Raw genomic sequence first — 21,350 nt, forward strand, 5'->3', positions numbered from 1 at the left:
ACTCTTGGAACACCCTATATACAGGTGCTTAATAAAAGATTGATGGATTGGATGGTAGAGGAAATACCACTGGATCTAGAAAGTCCGGCGTTCCAATCTATCCTTGGGTAAATGTTCACAAAATCACTGGTGCCTCATGAGTCTTCAGTTTTATCCTCTGTGAAACAAAAGGGTTGGGCTGAGTAGGCAAGTGCAAGCTTGCCATCCCTATACTAAGCCAATATGGATTAGTCCAGCACCAATATGATCCTCCAAGCATGAAAGGCTACCGGGATGCCTAAGGAGGGCTAAACCAGCCCAGACTGGAAATGGAGCAAGTCAGAGCTTCCAAGCTGATTAGTAGTAGCATCAGGGCCCTGAGTGGCCACAGCACTTCAAACCCTGAGGAAAATGGGGAGAAGCAGCCCCCCCCCAAAAGGAGGGCGGGCAGGCTGAACTCAAATGATTTTTTAAGACTCCTTCAGCTTTGACATTCCAAGACTTTTCTTTCTGTGTGAATGACAATTTAGGGTAAGGATTTTGTTATGCCATCTTACTTAGCCTAAATCAATTGGTTAATATAGACACCTTTTGCTTTTTCTCCTACAGACACAGCCTGTACCTAACCCTATTGCCTACTACTTACACCAGTCCCCTTGGTGGTTTCATCAGTTTGAGACCTTAAGCAATCATTTCATTGAGCTGGTGGTGCCATTTTTTGTCTTTTTGGGACGCCGTATGTGTATCATTCATGGAATCGTGCAGATCCTTTTCCAGGTGAGTTTTTTGATATGCTTTTCCCTTTTCAAGGTTTTTTCAAAAAGTATGAAAGCATCCTGTCATTCTTACAAAGTTTCTCACTTCTTTGCTATTGGGTTTGAATATAGGGAAGTCAGAGGCAAATCTTGCCTTTGCTGTACATAGACTTGGCTTATGACTGGCAGGCAGACTCCTTCCTGCTTTTTGGGCCCAATTTCCTTTCCACAGTCATCTTCACAGAGCTCTGTGAAGCACTGAGAAGGAGGGACCCACAGCCTGCTACAAGGTGGCCATTTCTCTGTGAAGGTAATGAAGGAGCTGGAGTTGAAAGCCAATTAACTTTTTTCTAGCAATTTGTTTCTCTTAACTTTTCACTAAATAATGGCTAACATCCTCAGACACTTTCTCACCTTCCTTATATGCAGAGAGGGGACTCCTTCCTCTCAGAAAGGCCTGGCCAGGGCCTTTAAAGACCATGAGCACTTCCCCAGAGAGCAGGTCCCCAAAGAGTGCCTCCCTTTCTCAAGAGTGGCCTTGTAGGCTGTCAGCTGCTCAGGGTTATATCATACCCCCGAACATCAATCCTTAGAGTTGATTTGAGTGCCCTGGCTCTAGCCTTATAAAAAAGACTTCAGAAACAAAAAATTCAGATTGATGTTAGGGAGGCCTCTAGGGATTTGCTAATGGGTATGGGACCTTTCATGTCTAGGTCATCAGTTCAAATCTAGCCCAAATTGCTAGCAACTGAAAGTCATCACCTGTGATGGTTGGAAGCCTGTACGAAGTGAGTTATTGATATCAGTAGAGTTCCTACCAAGCAATGGTCCCCGTTGTAATTGACACTAATTGGCCCCCTGGTTGGCAGACTCAGCTCAGGGAGGTGGGGGTGGGAGAAGAAAGCAGGTCTGGCTGCACCATGGGGTCCATACTGCCTTTTCATCCATCAGCACAAGTCCTCCAGGTCAGTACTGAGTCCTGAGTAGGGAGGGAAGCCAAGGTAGAAGGCTCAGCCTTAGCTCTTCCTCCGCTGTGGCCTGGGGACTCAGAAATAGGGGTGTTTGATTTCCAGGGCCATTGAAACTAGCTCTTTCCACTAACCTTAAACAGGAAGCAACAGGAGGTGTATGGGGGGAGGGTAAGAAGGCAGGAACAATCATTCCTTGGGCTTTTCTTTTGGAATCCTACATCCTGTCCTTTGTCAGCAGGACATATAGCACACCACATGGACAGCCCTGATCTGGCAGAAATGCAAAGACCCTGCCGGGCACTGGGTTAGATTTTTCTTTGCACTCACCCTGGTTCATGGGGAGCTCCAGCATTTATTACCATCTCAATGTGGTTTTCTGTAAGAAGCAGTTAAGACAAAGGGTAAGAGACAAATGCCAGACCTACTATCCAAAAAAAAGCCAAATGGTATGGAATATTTTTGTGGTAAATACAAAGTGAAGGCAGCCAATCTGTGTAAAACCAAGACCTTACTTTCAGGTGATTCTATGAAGCAGATTTGCCTAGCTGCTGACTCACATTGTTTCCCCTTTCTCAAAGCAATTTTTTTCCTCATAAATTTGTATTTTAAATTCCACACTCGCCCCGTCATCCATTTTCAAATGAATGGAACCATAACCAGCAATAGCCTATGAGCTTCTTTATGAGGCACACAGTAATGTGAAGGACTGGAATAGATGAAAGTGGCAGGGATTTGGGGCTCTGTCATGTATTCCAATTGTTTTCATCTATTTATTGCCTTAAGAATCATATTATTGGTGGCTACGGCCTGCAGTGGATTGTGAATATAGTAGAACATATAAATAAAGCTAAAAGGTTTTGCCAAGAAAATTAACTCTGCATTCTTAATTGTAAAATACTCTCATTGAAGAATACTCTTTTTAAATGAATTGCTAAAGGTTTTTAGATTAGTTACAAAAAATGCGTAGTTATTCTTGAAATACAAGTCACAGTTAGCAATTGTGGGACACATCTCCAGATAGCTGGGAGGAGCAGAGAAGCAATGGCTAAAAATTATTGGGGTGGGAGCAGGTGAGATTAAAAGGGAGTGTGCCATAATTGGATTTTATGCACTTTATGGTCTTGGGTATCACCTTCATTTCCTGCTGCTTTCATCAGAGATCCATGTTGCAGTGTATTAGGGCCAAGCACTCTTCACTGGAAAGGTCCCTGCCAGCATGCTGTACTGTAGATGGGGCAGGAATGTGAGGCCCTAAAGGAGCTCCCTTGCAGACTTAGGCTAGAGGACTCTTTGGCCCCCTGTTTCTGGCCCACAGTGTCCTGGGGCTGGGAGAGACAGAATGGCTGAGACACCATTCAATCTACAAATATGAGAAAGGAAACACTCCCCTGACTTGCCTCTACCCCTGATCTCACTAGGGAATATGCCCCAAAGAAGGCTTGAGGAGTTTAAGATTATGGGTACTGTGTTTTACCTTTGCCTTTGGTTTGCCCCAGAAAGAGGATTGATTTAAGAGTCTAGAGAATCTGAGTTTAAATCTTGGCTCTTCCTCTTACTACCTTCCTATGGGATATTGGACAAATTATTTAATTTCTCTACTCAGTTTCCTTATCTGCAAAATGAGAGGGTTAGACTCCATGAACTCAAAAGTCCCTTCAAGTTCTTAAATCTATCTCTATGGTTCAACTTATCATGGTTCTATGACAGTAAGGCAGTGAAGTGATTATTTTTATTGTTTTTATTGTATTTCAACATTTTTGTATTGTTTTAAAATGGTAAATTTTTTATTTTATTTGAATAAAATATAAGCTAAAAATCATTATGTTATTTAAACAAATTATTAGTTTAAATTGTTACCCTCTCCTGAGGAAGATAACAATTTTTTTCTATTAAAGAAGAGCATATTACTACTTTAAAAATCTTTGGAGTACACATAATTAGCTTACATTTTGATAGGGCCTCACAGTTTACAAAATGCTTTTCTAACAAGTGCCTTGTATTGTAATCTCCATTTTCTATAGGAAAAAACTGAGGCTGAGAACGAGTAAATATGACATGTCTTCCTTTACCTAATTGAGGCAGAAAGCTTCTAATCTTATATCCATGGCTCTTTTTATTTCCACCAAAGTGCATTTGAACACGTTCATTTTGGCCATTGTCCTTTAAACATATGTGCTATTGTGCATTATTCAGCACTTTAAGAAACCTGGAAAAGGCTGCTATAAGAGTTGTGGGGAAAGGTGACATTTTCTTCCTGTGTCCTCCTTTAATAACTACTTGATGGAGTAGGTAGAGGGTCAGAGGGAGAAGGTAAGTTATGAGGGAGGGTTCATTTATTTATTGCTTTATGGATGTCATGGCATTATGGGAAGAAAAGTTGCTCTTGAGGTAGAGTACCTAGGCTCATAGGTACTCTGACATTTACTACCTGTGTGACCCTTGGGTAAACAATGTGCCTGGGCCTTAGCTGCCTCATATAAAATGAGGAGGTTGTAGTAGATACACTACAATGTCCCTTTGAGCTCTGGGTCTGTAATGATGCTTTTGTTTTATTACATCATTTCTTTATCCATGTCCTCCTTCCACTGAACTCTAACCCAACCTGACCTACAAAATGACATTACATATGATTTTCTGCACTATCAGTCCACCATATCTTCACTTGAGGAGTTCTTCACCTGGACATCTATGAACTTTTATGTAGAGAATATTTTGATAACTGTATTTCATTGTAATTGGTTTTCTTTATAAATCAATGCATTTTACTTTATGCATTTAAGAAAATGATTCTGAGGAGTCCATAAGTTTCGCCAGGTTGCCACAACGGCCCATGAAACAAGCAAGTTTGAGGAAGGAAGTATATTTTACAAAACCAAGATCAGTTTTTGAAATTAATCTTAATTTACAATTTTGATGCTGCTTCATTTATGTTATGATGGCAATTATGTATATTGTTCTCCTGTGTCTGGATTCTTCATTCTACCTCAGTTTACATGAGGCTTATCGTGTCTCTCAAAATTCCTTGTATTCATTATTTTCATTTCTCAATCTGTTTTATTCTTAAATCAACAACAATCTGTTCAACTATTCTCAATTAATGGGCATCCATTTATTTCTACTATATTACTTTCACAAAAAGTGCAGGTATGAATATCTTCACCTATAGGGGATCTTATACTCTTTTGGGTAGAGATCCTGGAGAGGAATCACTTCCTGAGATACCCCCAATATCTCCCTAAAGAGGCAGGAATTGGGACTGATAGCTAAGGAGGGAATAACTTTTCACTTAGATAAGAGCATTTTAGGTTCAAATTAATGTCTCCAAAGCTGAAGTGAAAAGTATTAAAAGTATTTTTTGAAAGCTAGGTCTTCCAAGTCAGCATGAAAGAAGGTAGATTGAACCTGCCCAGTTCTATCTGTGCCCCTTTTGTTTGGTCATTGACAGATGGTTTGCTTTCTCTGTACTGGGGCACATTGTGAAAGGAAAACACTTCTCTTATGGCCTGCCAATTTTGACTTTGTGGCAGTTTTAATGTTTTGCTTCATGATATTATTTCTGTAAATGTCTTAAACATGTCAAATTGTGGCTACAGATTTTATCCCTCAAATTTAAGTCTTGAATCTGATATTCCCTAGGAGATGGTCTGGAGTAATGATCCAGAGGCACAGTATCTAAAGTGATAAGTTTTGCACTCCAGTGTCTAGCCCACAGTTGTGGCTTCTAGGCCTAGATCTACCATTGCCTCCCTTGCTTTATAATCATAGGAAGACATACATGAGAATTTTTTCAGTTTCAGTCTTATTTATCTATAAAATAGAGCTGAGAACTGCTTTTTTTATGCTACCTTATGGAACTCCTTTCTAAGTATAGGGGTTTTTTAGCTAGCCCATGAGTCATCCCAAAGTGTTAACTCATCTTCCTGAGTGTGCATCTTATGATCATAGAAAGATTTAGGCATGGAGAATACTAGATCTCAGTTTCTGTAAATGTCTAGCTGTAGAGAGAGATGAACCTTGCATGAATTTCTGCTGGAAGTCATTATACCATGATGCCATTAAACCTGAAAGCACACTTTGTACAGAGCAGACAAATTGCATGAAACAAAGTAATAAGTGACCCTAACTGATAAAAATAGGAACAAACACATAGGGAACAAAAAAGATAGTTAAGTACATCACCTTAACTACTTAGCCATTTAGTACTGACTTTGCCAAAACCAACAAGGGATCTTGGGTAAGCCACTTCCCTTTCTGGTGCCTGGGGTTTGGATTATACATTATTTTTTATTGACAGTTGTGTTTAAATATATTATACAAATACCCGGCATATTTCCAAATGACTTCCACAAAAGTCCTCCAAACAGTTTTTAAAAAGGGCAGGGTGGAACAAGCCTCAGATTTAGAGCCTGAGAGTCTTATTTAGAAGACAGTCTGTACCATTTACAGTCTCATGGCATTAGCCAAGTGTTTTCTGCTTTCTGCACCTCTTTTTACAAAATAAGGAAGTTAATATAAATGCTTCTGAGGTCCCTTACAGATCTGAATCTGTGATGTTATAAATATTAAAGGAATTGTAACTGATTATAATACAACTTTACACTTTATTATTTTTTCATTTGTTAAAAGAAATATTGCGTGCTCTATAAAGTACAATGCCATCCAATTTTTGTTATCTGTTTGGCTGCACTAGACCATCTAGTTCACAGTCCTGGCTTCCAGGCCTCCATTGCTCTATAATAATAGGTAGACATACATGAGAATTTAAAAATAATTGCATATGCTGTCCTTCTGGATATATTTTGTTCTTTCTGGATCACTTCATATGTCTTCCTATGTTCTTTGAAATTTTTTTGGCACAGTACTTTTTCATTTTGGTTACATACCACAATTCGTTTCACCATTCTTTAATCAGTAGGCACATACAGTGTTTCTAATTAATTGCAATTACAGTAATGTATGCTATGAATATTTTAAGCCTGATAGGTCTTTTCTTGGTGTCAGTAGCCTTCATGGAATATAAAACCAATAGTGAGATGGCTGGTCAATGGTATGAATTTTTTAAAAATTCTTTGTAATTGCAAAAAACTTTCCAGAATGATCCATAGCCCTCCCAATATTGAGTTAGTCTGTTTTTCTATATCCCTAACATTTTAACCAATTTAATGCATTCTTGTGAATAATTTATGATTGTTTTAGTTTTTAAATCCCTAATTATTCATAATTTTGAGCACTATTTAGATGATTATTGATAGTGTATGTTGCATCCTTTGAGAACTTTCATGTCCTTTTAACCATTTATCTTTTGGGGTATAGGTTCTTTGAGATTCATGCCGATTCTCTTAGATTTACTGGGTCATCTCTAAAAGCCCTTCCAGTTCTAATGATATGACTCCAAATTCAGGTAGCTCTCTGAGATAATTTCTTTTGTGCATAAATGTGCATTAGCTTTTGAGAAACCTGTCCATCTGTGGGCCAGGTTCTAGTCTTGGCACTGCCTGTGCCACCTCCAAAGCACCCAGCTCCAAGCTTTGCTTTTGGCCACTCACCTGGAACTAGATTCAGATGGGGCCCAACTTCCTTTCACATTTTCTGACATAGCCAGCCAGACATTCTTCCCAGCAACCCCAGCGACCCTGAACGATCAATGCAACTGTTTGCTGCAGGGGGAAAGAAAAAGAGACTAATTTAAGAAGGCGTAATGGTGCTGGAGGAAAAAAAAAGGAAATTCTGCACTTCATAAAGATGTAGTGATAGATTGATTGTAAATATGGGGATCCAACTAGCTTTTCATTGGCATTTTATTGATACTGGGCAAGTGACTGACTTTATTTTAGTCGGATGGGGGAGTTTGCAGAGGAGAAAGGGATCCAGTGTAGTGTACAGCTCTGGAATATTTATGGCATTTCAACTCCAACTTGTTTATTCAGTATTTATGGCTGTTTTCTTCATTCAGAATGACTTTTATTGACAATAGGCCGGCTCTGCAAAGGAAGCAATAAACTTTAATGTTGATATGCCACTTAATTTTTGCTTTTCAAGATTTGAATTGACATTATATGCTGAGTTTATTAGACATTTTATAATTGTTATTGGAGTCATGGTGGCTAGGCTAAGTACGTGTATTTTTCCAGATTACTATAAGAGTAATGCTTTGTCTGGAGTCTGGAAAGGCACAACAGAAAGAAAACAAGAGGGTGAACTTTATTTTTTGACCACTGTACCTCTGTCCTGAATTTCTATGCACATTTATACCTTGGGATAGAAGTGGGTAGTAGTTGGAAAACAAGGAACTGTAAGTAGTTGGAGTTGCAATTTTAAAGATGATATAAATGGGATATGATAAAACCCAATCAGTAGTTTTACAGCATTTGCCATCAACCAAAACATTTGGGGGTCTACTATTGTGTAAGACACATTACCAAACACAACCAAAGGTAAAGGGAAACTAAGGTTCAAATATGTCATATATGTGAAATTTCTTTGGAATCTGAAAAGTACCACATAAATGTGATAGAAAACCATAAAATATTAGAACCAGAAAGGACTATAAAGGTCATCTTGGCTGACCCCTCATTTATTAGAGAAAAAACTGTAGCCTAGAGAGAGGAAATGATATAATCATGGCTATACAGCATATTTATAAGATGTAAGTCAAGGAGCTGTGATTTGGGCAGTGTGAGAATTTCCTTCACCAAAAAAAGATCAGAGATTGTGTCCAGTTAATCACTCAGTAGATAGTCTTAGAAAACAGTCTGAGGATCATAGAAGTTACATGACTTGACTTGCCCATAGTGACGAGGGATCACAGGAGGGATTTGAACCTAAGTCTCCTAACCTCCAATTTGCTATCCATTATGTCATGCTACTGCCTCTGCTACTGCCATTGCTTTGTTGCTAAAATATTCATATTTGTTGACTAATGAATATGATATATACTGGGGCCTCAAAAACCTTACAGTCTAATTAGCAAGATGGGATGTATATGAGTAAAAAGATTAATAATACCTGGAAAAATATGCTAAATGCCCTATGGGATATATAAACAATGACCACATTCAGGTGTATACTACAGGGTATGGTTCCCTCATCAGGCTGATACTTGTTACTCATTATTACTCTACCTAGTTCTAAGGCAACCAAGGAATAGATTGTTCAAATATTTATTCATTACTACAATTGTAAACTGTCTCATTAATTATGATTTATCTGAGCCCCCCAATTTATTAATTATTAAATACTAATTGCTTAACTGAAGAAATCTCTTTTCCCATAAGCAGTTTATCTCTCTATGTATAACAAACTCTCTCATCTCCTGACCTTAAAATTATTAACAAGGTCACAAATAATTTGTTATTAGCCATTTAACCTGGCATTCTCTCTTATTCAGAATTGCTGTATAGTGAGGCAAAGATAAAACAAAAACCTTTTCCCCTGATAGGACTCGCTGCTATCTTATTCCTGTCTAACCCAGAACTGCCCAAGCTGAATGCTAATTTTGTTCTTTTCTCCCTTCTTTTGGGTCCCTAGAATCCTAGCCTTATCATTAACAAATTTCTCTTCATCCTTCTCTTCCTTTCCTCTTCCACTCACTTACTTGCCATTTTTTTTTTGTGCTTATAGAAGCCTAACTCCATTTGGAAGACACTATATCCTGAGATTTCCTTCCTGTTACTGGATTCTTTCTCTTTTATATCCAATTATACTGTTAGGAAGAGAAATGAGCATACTTCAGCTTTCCTTTTGCTATCATTCAACAGCTTCTCTACTTTTGTGGTTCGTTCTTATTTTATATGGATCCTTCTTGAAGTCATCTATCAGCTACTAAGTCATTCTTTTTCTTTTCACAAAGAGTTTAATACCTAAATTATAATTTTCATTTCATGATTATAGTCTTCTCCAAGCAACTTCCTGTTGCCTTCTGAATTAATTATAAACTCCTTTGTTTAACTTTTAAAGCCATATACAACTTGGACTCAATCTACATCTCTAGCCTCAATGGACATTAACCTCCCTTCTGGACTCTCTCTCAGGCCGAACTGACTTTCTCTCCATTCCTCACTCACAACACTACATCTCTCACCTTTGCACACTTCCACACTCCTTAGCCACAAAATGCACTCTTTTTGCCTCTGCCCTATAGAGTCTTTCTCTTTAAGAATGCACTTCAGACACCATCTTCTGAATGAAGCCTTTCCTCATCCTCCCAACTGCTTGTGCAGTATTAGTACCCTCCAAACTGCCTTGTATTTAATTACTTGCATTATACACATTTGTGTTTATCAGCTTCATATTTATGTTGCATATATGTTTTACATGTAGATATTATTTCCCCATTTGAACACAAGCTCATTGCAAGTGAGGATTGTTCCATTCCTTATATTTTTACCCATAGCATCAAGTATAGTGCCTGGTGTGTGATAGTCACTTAATAAATGCTTACTGGTTGATTGTGTCATCTAAACTTCAACTTGGTTAGCTGAACAAACAGATTAGCCACAGCCATGAGGGCTCTAAATAGTTAGAACAAATTTCATCAGTTAGAGAATGGGAGATATTGCAGTCTTGGAGCTGCCTCTGGAGGAAATCTTTGCAGGAGAAAAAAAGGGAATTTCTCCTCTTACTCCCATACATTCCAAACATTCATTGATAACAAAGAGACAGACCCAGAGGGGAGAAGCAGCTTCAAGGAAAATGACTTCTGGAAGAAGAGAAGAGAGTAAGACTCTTAGAGAAGAGCAGATCTTGAAATTTTAGCTAATCAGTTTGTCTGTGATGTTGCATGTAAGGAAAGTTGTGCAAAGACTCCAGAAAGAGAGAAAGAACTTACAGGAATTATGAGTTAATTGCTATTGCCACACACAAAGCCAATAGATATGCCTCACTACCATTGTCCTTTAACATGAAGTCCACTCTTCTTATTAACACTCTACATATTTGTGGGAAAGGATACCCCAGATTTGTGGGAGGGATATTTTGAAGCAACTATTGTCAGAGATTCGTGGGGGCTTATGACTTCTCATGTAAGGCCCATAGGCTATCCCTAGAACCTATTAGAATAGCAGCCATCATTTGGCAAACTAACTCAGGGTGCAAGGATAAGATGGAGGATTGGCCCAGAGGGAACACTATCCATAATGAAGTGAGAACAAAATAATCTCAGGAGGGAGAATATTTAGAACTGGGGAGATCAGGAAAGGCTTCACACAAGCAGTGGTACTTGATACTTGAGCTGAATCTTGAAGAAAACCAGCGATTCTAAGAAGCAGGGATTAATAAAGAGTACATTCCAGGGATGGAGGGAGCCTTGCAGAAGCACAGACAAGATGGAATGCTGAGTTTGGAATAGATCTGTTCCTGTTGATATAGTATCTATTAATAGTAGTCATGCAAAATAGGTCTTAGACAGTAGGCTGAAGCATCAGATTGTGCAGGGCTTGAAATGCCATACTCAGGAATGTGTATGTTATCCTAGAGACGATAAGAAACCACTGAAAATTTTTGAGCGAGTGGCATGGTCAGACTTATGACAAAATTGTTTTGGAAGTATGTGAAAAATTGATTGAAGAAGAAAAGACTGGATTCACGGAAACTCATTAGGAGTTATTATAATAAGTCCTGGTGATAAGTGATCAGAATTGAATTAGGTGAGAAGTGATGATGCCCTGACCTAGCTTATTATGGGAGAGGAGAGGAGAATATGTTAGAGCAGTGAGAGGCAAACTATGGCCTGTGGGCCAGATGCAGCCCCCTGAAATGTTCTATCCAACTGCAACATTATTCCTAAATCTGACAAATACAATGAGTAGGATACAATACAATGAAACTTCCAAAGAATTGCCTTAGAAACGGACTGACAAATGAGCATTTCCTTTCCTTTTGCCCCTTCTTTAAAAAGTTTGCCCATCACTGGGTTAGAGATATTGTGGAGATAGAACTGACCAGATTTAACAACTGTTACTAATTAGCCAATCAACAAACATTTACTAGGTGCTTAATATGTGGCAATTACTGTGCTAAATTCTGGGGATACAAAGGCAAAAGTTAAATAGCCCTGCCTTCAAGGAAGTTATGTTCTTATGCAAAAAACATGTTCATAGGAAAATATAGAACAGGCCCTGTGCTTCCCCCCAGTTCATGGTGGCAGGTTTAGTTCCCAAAGGGCAGCTACCACATCTCTCATAGGGTTGTGGGGATAACCCTCAGAGGTTGTGACTTCCTGATATTATCATGCACAATCCTCCATCCAATGTACCCTCAGGATAGATGAACCAGGGGCTGCCTCCATAAAATCAACTCACTAAGTATTATTAATTAGCTAGTAATAATAGGTAGCATTTATTAACACCTTAAGGTTTGCAAAGAATGATCTGATCTCTTTTAAATGATATGTTTACTAAATAGGCCTAATAAGGACTAAAGTATAAAAACATCCAGCCAAAAGTCTGCAACACATAGAGTCAGGGAAATGTGGACCTAAGCCTTAAGATAAGCATATATGGGAAAGGGATAACTCATAACTCCCGTTTGGACAGTTGTCCTTTTCTGCCTTATTGGAGACATTATGAAGTTTCCTCAAGGTATGTGTAGCACCCCTCTTCAAGGCCCATTGAGTACTAAAAGTGCCTTTTATTGATGTGTCTGGTTTATCCTTGAATCCCAATGCAGATGCTACCACTGTAGTTTTAGGGACCCTCGCTGTTGCTTGTGGAAAGACTAAATTTTCCAACTTTTCAAAGTGTGCAAGGCCTTTCTGTAGTAGGGAGAGATGGGGCTGAGGAGAAAGGTGTCTCCTTTCACCTTCCTCCTTTGCCCTCCAGTGATTCCTTCTAGAAGTCTTAGCTGAAATTACTCGACTCCCTGGTTAGCCTATTATTAGAATACCAATTGATCAATCAAGAATCATTTATTAAGTGCCTTTTCTGGGCCAGTCACTATACTAAACATTGGAATACAAGGAAAGGCACAAGACAGCTTCTGTCCTTAAAGCACTAAATACCAAATTACAGATTGTCTTGTTATTCATCCAAGTCTGAAAGGAATGAGACCTATTCTCTTCAAACAATCCTAGTATGCTTCCTGCTTTCCTATATAACTAGAATCTCATTTTCCAGTAGCTATAAGCATTTCACTTCTAAATCAAATAAGGACTTTTAAAATATGCTTTGTTTATGCCTTTGACTAATAGAGGCATCTAGGAATTATATACATTTGATTAGTTTTATTCCATAACTTAAAGAGATGTATGTTCTCACATGATAATGGTATTAAGGCATTGTTATTTTAACTATTATTAGCTACATTAATTAACATAGGGATAATTGATTTAAGTCTAAACATCTAGACCTTCTGTGTTCAAGTGGAATGGAGTAAATTATCCACTCTTATATAAGAGTATATGTGTATGTGTGTATGTATAATATATACAAAATGATTACAAGGTAGTTTTTGGAGAAAATGTGCTCGTCCCCAGAGGGATTAGAAAAGGCTTCATGGAGAAGATAGCATGTAAGCTGATTCTTAAAGGAATCAAAGAATTGCCAGAGGTGAAAGGGGTGTGTGCCTTAGAAGAGTAGGGGATAGCCAGAGATAGGAAATGGTGTTCCATGTATTCAGAACAGTGTGGAGGTCCAGTATGGCTGGATCATGGAGTGCCAGGAAGGTAGTCAAATATAAGAAGACAAAGTAAAGAGGAGGTGCCAGGTTTTTAAGAAATGTGTCAGAAGAGCTTATATTTGATTCTTGAGGCAACAGGGAAGCACTGGGGTTTATTAAGCTTAATTATTAAGAATGTAGGGTAGGGAAGATGACAAGATCAGATTTGTGTTTTAGAAAAATCACTTTGCCAACTATGTGGAGAATGGATCAGAGTGGAAAGAAAAACTTGAAGCTATTGCAGCATTCTAGCAGAGAGGTTCTGAGAATCCAAACAAGGCTGATGACTGTGTAACTGGAGAGGAGGGGAATGAATGTATGTGGGAGATTTTGTAGAGGTAGAAACTATAAGATATGGCAGCTGATTGGATATATGAGATGAGTGTGACTGAGGAGTTAAGGATAATACTAAAGATGATAGTGTTCTTAACAGTAAAAGTAGAAGGTAGGTAAGACAAAAGATGAATTTTTCTTTTAGACAGTAAGTTTGAGATGCCTGGGGGACATATTCAATAGTTAAAATATCCAATAGTCAATTCATAATGTAGGACTAAAACTCTGGAAAAAGAATATATAGATGGGAAGGGTGCCAGGCATCTTATGCTTAGAGATGGTAGTTGAGCCCATGGGAGATAATTAGGCCATCAAGAAAAAATATAAAGAGAAAAGAGGAAATGACCCAAGATAGAGCCCTGGGGTTACATCTTCTATTGGTGGTCATGGCATGGATGATGTGTCGGCAAGGGAGACTAAAAAGGAGAGATAAAAAGATAACCAAAAATAAGCAGTGCTTGAGAAAGACAAGAATGCTTAGAAGATGTTACTCAGCTCACTCAGTTACACTGCAGAGAAGTCAAGGAGGAGGATATTTGAAAAGAAACCATGAGATTTGGTTATGTGGAATATGAGAGTGAGAAATATTGAGCATAACTTTGAGACTGAATTTGTGTACCTGGAAGAATGGTGGCTTTTTAAATAGTAGGAAAGTTTAGAGGAAGAATGAACTTAGGAAGCAAGGTATGATAAGTTCCATTTTGGAATATGATGAGTTTAAGATCCTGATGGGAAAAATTAAGGTAAAGGGGTCTAGAAGCCTGGTGGGACTGTAGGTCTCCAGCTCAGGAGAGAGATTAGGGCTGAATATGGATATGGAATTCATCATCTGAGATATGGGAGCTAACAAATCAAATCAGGTCATCAAAAGGCATTTATTAAGCATCTACTATGTGGCAGTCATTGGGTTAAGTACTGAAGACACAAAAAATGCAAAAAACACTCCTTTCTCTCAAGCTCACTATCCAAGGAGGAGAAGTAACAGATTAAAAAAAAACTATATAAAAGTAAGACATAGAGATGACAAATTGGAGATGATCTCAAGAAAGACATTAGCATTAAGGGGGGATTAGGAAAGACTTTTTACAGAAAGTTGAATTTAAACTGACACTTGAAGAAAGCTAGGGAAGCCAGGAAATGTAGATGAGAAAAGATAGTGAAAATATACAGATCAGGAGATGGAGTGTTTTGTTTGAAGAACAAAATCAATTAGGCCAGAGTCATTGGATTAGAAGTGTGTGGAAGGGAATAAAGTATAAGAAGCCTGGAAAGATAGGAAGGAATCAGGTAATGAAGGTCTTTAAAAGCCAAACAGGATTTTATACTTGATCTTCTAGTTTAATGGGGGCCATTGAAGTTTATTGAGGGTGGAGGAGGTAACATGATCAAACCTGGAGTTTAGGGAGTTCCCTTTAAGAATTGAGTGGAGAGTAGATTCGATTTAGGAAACTTAAGACAGGGAAACCAACAAGAAGGCTGCTGCATTTGTCCAGACATGAGGTGATAACCTGCACTAGTGTGTTAGCAATATCTTAGAAGAAAAGAATCTATGTACTAGAGATGGTATGAAGATAGAACTGATGGAACTTGGTAACAGATTGGCTATGGGGGTAGCAATAAATATCATAAAGAGAGACTTTAGAGAGACAAGAGAGTCTAGAATAGATGTTTAAGTAAGCTAGTGGTTAAGTAAGCAGGTTGAAGACAGAAAACCCCTAGAGGATTCTGAGAAGATGTGGTTAGATATAGGAAAACCAAGAGAGATCAGTATCCTGGAAGCCAGGAAAGGAGACTCTCCTGCAGGACAGGTTGGTTAATAGTATCAGAAACTGTAGAGTGAGATGTCAAGTAAAATAAAAGACTTAAAACACACACACACACACACACACACACACACACACACACACACACACACACACCATTTTTAGCAGTTAGGAAATCAAAAATAACCTAAAGAGATTTTTCATTTGAATGTCAGAAATCAGCTTTTAAAAAATTAAGAAGTCAGAAATGGGGCATTGAAAAACAAATTTAAATGAAATGGGTGAAATCTTTAAAATACAAAAGCCTAGCCAAAGGTTTCTCCTTTTAGATTAGGTATTGAAAGTAGCATTTTAGAGTAGTATTAAGAAAGCTTACTTTTTTGGAGGATTTCTCAGTGGTAATGGGCAGAGGAGTATGTACGTGAATTAATTAGTCAATCAACAAGCATTCATTGTTTACTATGTGGTAGAGGTTTAGATCTAGCTTAACTTACTAATTAGTTGTGTGACCCTGGACAAGTCATTCTCTGAGATTTCATTTCATTATCTGTGAAATTATGGGTTTGACTAGATATCTAAGGTCTCAGAGCAAACATTCTATGATTCAAAGAGCTGTGAAGGACCTAGAAAACCATCCAAGATATTTTAAATCACAGTAATGCAGGATTTCTAAAGGTGTTGGTTTGCTGAGGCTAGTGCACATTAAGTTATCCACAATGTGATGATAGAGCCCAGATTACATCATTAAGGATCAAAGGTGAGGCAAGAGAAATGTCAGAGTAGTTCAGAGCAGCCAGCCCTCATCAGCAATTGATCCCCATGGCCAGCTCAAACTGCTCCTGAGCCCTGAGCACAGCTGCTCACTGCTTCTGCCAAAGAGCCAGGTGGTTCTTCTGGGATCAGATCTTTCCCTAACTTGGCAATGAGGTCCTGCATTGCCAGCCATGCTGGTGTGTAGGGGAGCTGGGGAGGAAGAAGGGAGAAGAAGAACCATGTCTCTTAGTACTACTTTTGGCTGCTGAGAAAATAAATTTAAAGGGGAACTCCATTGGTCTTAGTGATGGCACATTTGTGGATGGGGCCACTTGGAAACACATGGGCACCATAAGTAGTCAGCAGGAAAATAAACTTTGAAAATAAAGTGGTTGCTTTTTGTTAAGGAATAATCAAAACAGAGGTTTGGGTCTTTTTCCAAGTACTTAATTTTAACTAGCATAGAGGACTATGGGGAATCGCCTCTTTCAACAGTTACCATATATGGCACAGGATACAGCATTTCCCCATTTGTGACATTTTTCCATTGTTGCCCTGTGGAGGGAGGGGAATTCTGTGTAGCTCCATACAGGCAAACTTACTATTATATAGCTCAACAGCATTAACAGATTTCACCTAGCATTTGTCTTTTTAGAACTAGGCAGTCAAGTTGCCTGTAGTCACTTTCCATTTCTTTAAAAAAAATAAAGTGAATTGAGTATTGATTTGCTCTTGAGTCACAGATTAGTTTTATTTAAGAACCATACTATGTTTTGCCAAACTCAGCTCTGAACACACCTGAATGATCACCTCAGCCTCTAGCTCTATACCATTCATCTTGGAGAATAAAGGGTAACTACGCTAAGGAAGGAAGGAAGGAAGGAAGGAAGGAAGGAAGGAAGGAAGGAAGGAAGGAAGGAAATAAGGAAATTTATGCTGTGAGATGGGTTTTACCCTTGGGTGTCCTGAGAGGAAAAAGGTCAGGACACCCATACTGCCCCACTTTCTTCATTTTTAAGTCTGTCAAATAATCTTTGAGATAAGGTAAGGGTGGAATTAACTGTATTTGTGACATAAACTATTGCCTGTGGCCCTCCCAAAATGTCTTTCTTTCCCTCTTGGAACCCAAACTCTAACCTGGAGAATCTGAGACTGAGCATAAATACTACTGGAATTGACAGTGCTGTCCCTAAAACATGGTTTGAAGCATTTGTAGTGTAGTGATGTTGAGCCCAAAGCAGAAATAAAATGAAATAGATAGTTTGACTGTTCAACATCATTAAGAATTTATTGTAAGCAGGTGCCAGACATGCAAATTGTGGCTGTCAAGAGTAAAAAATGAGCAGAGACTTTTAACTTAGTCCCCAATCCACTCTTTTCTGCACTCAAACCCTATAAAACCATTGACCTCAAATGAAAAGAAAACTGACATTGTAGAAGTTCAAGGCCTGAAACCTAGTCAATGCTTAACAAATATTGTTTCATTCATTCATTCCTTCACCTATTTTAGCAAATGATTGCAAATAGAGTAACTAAAAGTTGGAAGGTAGAGCTGGTGCCCTTTCCTTTTCTCTCTCACTATAGCTAGCCTAAGAAGTGTCTCGGGCTCAGCCTGAGCTCCATGGGGGAATCAGCAGCAATGAAAACCAGCCCTGCTGCTTTGTGGGTGTCATTCTTACTATATATCCGGCTCCCAGAATCCTAAAGCCACATGTTTCTGAATATCACAGCTTGTGTTAGCAAACATGACTCTTGGCTGCCCGAACTGACCTGTAAAATTATACCATTTGGCAAAATTTTTGAGAAGAGAGGCAAGAGTAAAACTCAAAGGGGAGAAAATGGCCTTGTCCTCCCAACCACTGTGTGCTTGCTAGCTGCTTCAGTTTCAGTAGGGGGAAATACCATCAGATTTCTCCCCCTATAATTGGGTTTCTAGCACCTCCATGGTCTCAGAACTCCCAGTTAGCAGAAACAGCAATAACAGTTTGGTGGGAAAAGGACTAGACTGTGTTGCAGTCTTGGCCCTACCACTTGCCATCTGTGTAATAATGGGCATGTCCTAGAATTCTTCCTGTATGTCTATATCCTTATCTGTAAAATGAGGGGGTACTTATACCAGATGATGGCTGAGTTCCCTTCCATTTCTGGCATTTTATATTCTGAGGATATTTGCAATCTTAACCTTTCTGTCTTCTGTGTTCTGAGATCTCTTCCAGCTCTGATCTCCTGTGACCTTCAAGATGCCTGGAAGAACATAATAATAGGATTTCTCCAACAAGTTTCTCTTTAGTTCCATTATAAAAATCGTAGATTTCCATGCCTGAAGGAACCTCAGAAGTCATCTAGTTCTACCCCTCACCAAATCATGACTGTTACTGCTATTCTCCCCAACAAGTGGCCAGATAGCATCCATTTAAATACCCATAGTGGTTAGAATAAAGATTTAGTTGCCCATGCCATGAGACTTAAGAAAGAAGTGGAAAGCATAGAAGAGATTCCTCCATAGACCTGCACTAGTCCTACTTCTAGGCTTCATTCATCCTTGATACTAACAGCTCCAAAATAAGCCTCACCCTTGTGATATTAGGCCCTGAAATAAGGAGGTGTCATCCCCATTCCTCACCTGCCTCAAAAAAGAAAAGCATCCTACAGAGGCTAACATTTACAAAGAGAGGGGGAGAGGAAGTGGGAGAGATAAATAAGCTAATATTACCAATGGAGAAATCAGTTGGAGAAGACTTGGGCAAAAGCAGACTTGAAACCCCAACAAATATTGAAGCATTGTCCTGAGTAGAAAGTTGGAGTAATTCCCTTTCTTTGCCCACCCAGGAAATTGGGGTCCAGATGTTTATTTAGAATGTACATTTGGGGCTTAGCTGTCACCATGGAAGAGAGTCATAAAATCACCAGCAAAGCCATATGCTCACTCTTAGGAAGTGCAACTGGAGTTAAGCTATAGGAGCTCGGCAGATGATGAAATGCACACCCTAACCCAGCCTGGGTTCCTCCACCCTGGTAGGAGGGATTATAGAAATAAATTGGCCGTCTAGCCACACACACACAAATTAATTCAGGCTGTTACTGTGCCACAGCTGTGGCGGATTGTGTTGCTCACTGAGAGCCAGCATCTATCTGAATAACAGCCAAGAAGGGGAGTGGGGGTGGAGGAGTATACTACCAAAAGGAAAAAAAGTACCCACTTTAAAAATGTCTACATCCAAAGAAACCTGTTAATTAATTTCAGGGCTAAATATTAGAAAGCTTGTGCGTGTGTGTGTGCATATACCTATGAAGAGAAAACTTGCCCCATGATTTCAAACTCTTTCCTCTTTCTTTTCTTTCCTACATTAAAGACAAGAAACTTTTAAGTTGCCTTGATTTTAGGGTACTGCAACCAATCATCCACTGTTGTTCAGTGAGGTTGCTAATCTTTCTGGATATGAAATGAGTATCTTTTTCTGGAGTCACAAAAACAATCATAGATCCCAGTGCTAATTCTAAAGTATACCTGAAATAGAATGACATATACACTTTGGATGGGTTCCTATATCATTTGTCCCAAGGGAAAGCAAGGGTGGTGATGAAATGACTGAGATGTAAAGGTAAAATACAACAGCAAGATATTTTAGAAATAAAGTAAAATGGTGAATGAAAAGGGAGATGCCCAGCCATTATTCCAAATGCTGTCCTCTCCTTTAAAAGGAAAAAAAAATCAGCAACAGCAGCAGCAAGGAGAGAATGCCACCATGTTGCAGATATGGACACTCCCAAGAGCTGAGCTTGAGTTGTGAAGATTAGCAGACCAAATGCCTTCTGCCACTGTTGTCCTCAGAAATAAAGAGGATCCCTCAACAACCTACCCACTAGTATATCAAAGATCATTATCTCATTTCTTCTAATTTCCCTCCTCAACTCATCATTCTTGACTCCGAGCCCAAGAGCTACCTTTCTTATGACCTCTGAATCTTCTTTTATGACAGATACTGGTGACCTTCAGTCTCAAAAAAATTATTTGGGTCTAATTTCCCAACCTGGGTTTTCTTCTCAATGGAAAAAAATAACTTTGTGAATGCCACAAAGCTTGGATGGTTAATGTGTTGAATGGCCAAATCATGTACTCCTGAGATCGTAAGTAGACTGGGTCATGCTAACAAGAGAAATGTAAAATCCTACTCTCAGGTTCCAAAAATCCACTATGCAAGTGCAAGAAGGGAAATATGTGCCAGAGAGAAGTTATGTGAAAAAATGTGACAATTTTGGTGAACTACAAGCTCTATATAAGTCAGCACTGTGATATGGCAACCAAAACCAAAAACAATTGTGGCTACATATAGTATCCAGAGTAAGGGAAGAGGGAGCAGGTTTGGGAGTGATTGTTCTGCTATTTTATGCCCTGGTATATTCCCATTTGGGTTATTCTGAGTTCTAGAAGTTTCTTTCCCCTTCAGATCATTTTAGGAAGAGTGTTGACAAATTAAAGCTAGTCTGGAAAAGAATGGCAAAGGAATTTGAAATGATGCCATAGGGAAGTAGAGATATCTATCCAGGAGAAGTCATGGATACACAATCATTACCATCAACTATTTGAAGGGTTGTTATTTTGATGTTGTTTTGGAAGAGAGTCAGTTTTGTTCTCTTTTGCTTCCTGAGAAGAAATAACTTTCTTACTCTTATTGAAGATATTACCATTCTCCATTCTTTCAGTCATCTAGGTTTGCATCATAGGAGTTCCATAATGCACCCTCTGTACAGCTGTAAAATTGACATTTCTAAAAAATAGATATGGCCAAGTTTGACCATAAGATAAAATACAAGCTCCTCTCTTTTTTATAATTTTTATATATTTTATATGTATTTTTATAATTTAGATAATTTTTATAATTTAGACAGAAGCTTTCGGAGCTTTCAAGCCAGAAATAATAAGAGTATCTGATAACTAGTCAGAAAGAGATTACAGGACACCCCTGTGCAAGGCCCTGGACATAGGATCAGATGCTGTTTGACAACTCCATTGCTTATTACTATGGTGGCAAACCTATGACACTTGGACCAGAGAGCGCACTCAGAGCCCTCTCTGTGGGCATGCATACAGAGTTCACTAAAGTTTGTTACTAAAAAGCTAGAGGGACACAGAACTGAGCTGT

The 21,350-nt window shown here is 38.8% G+C and overlaps 1 protein-coding gene across 1 annotated transcript in view; it reads left to right on the plus strand.

The window, feature by feature from the left end:
* The window catches only part of LMF1 (lipase maturation factor 1), a 731,135-nt gene that overhangs the window by 557,253 nt on the left and 152,532 nt on the right, over positions 1-21,350 (plus strand). The window contains exon 6 of the mRNA XM_044677651.1: positions 589-756. Within this exon, the coding sequence (XP_044533586.1) occupies positions 589-756 (168 nt within the window). The remainder of the gene's footprint in view (positions 1-588; positions 757-21,350) is intronic.

This window comes from Gracilinanus agilis, chromosome 1 (genome assembly GCF_016433145.1).
Source record: "Gracilinanus agilis isolate LMUSP501 chromosome 1, AgileGrace, whole genome shotgun sequence".
In the NCBI taxonomy this organism is placed as follows: Eukaryota; Metazoa; Chordata; class Mammalia; order Didelphimorphia; family Didelphidae; genus Gracilinanus; species Gracilinanus agilis.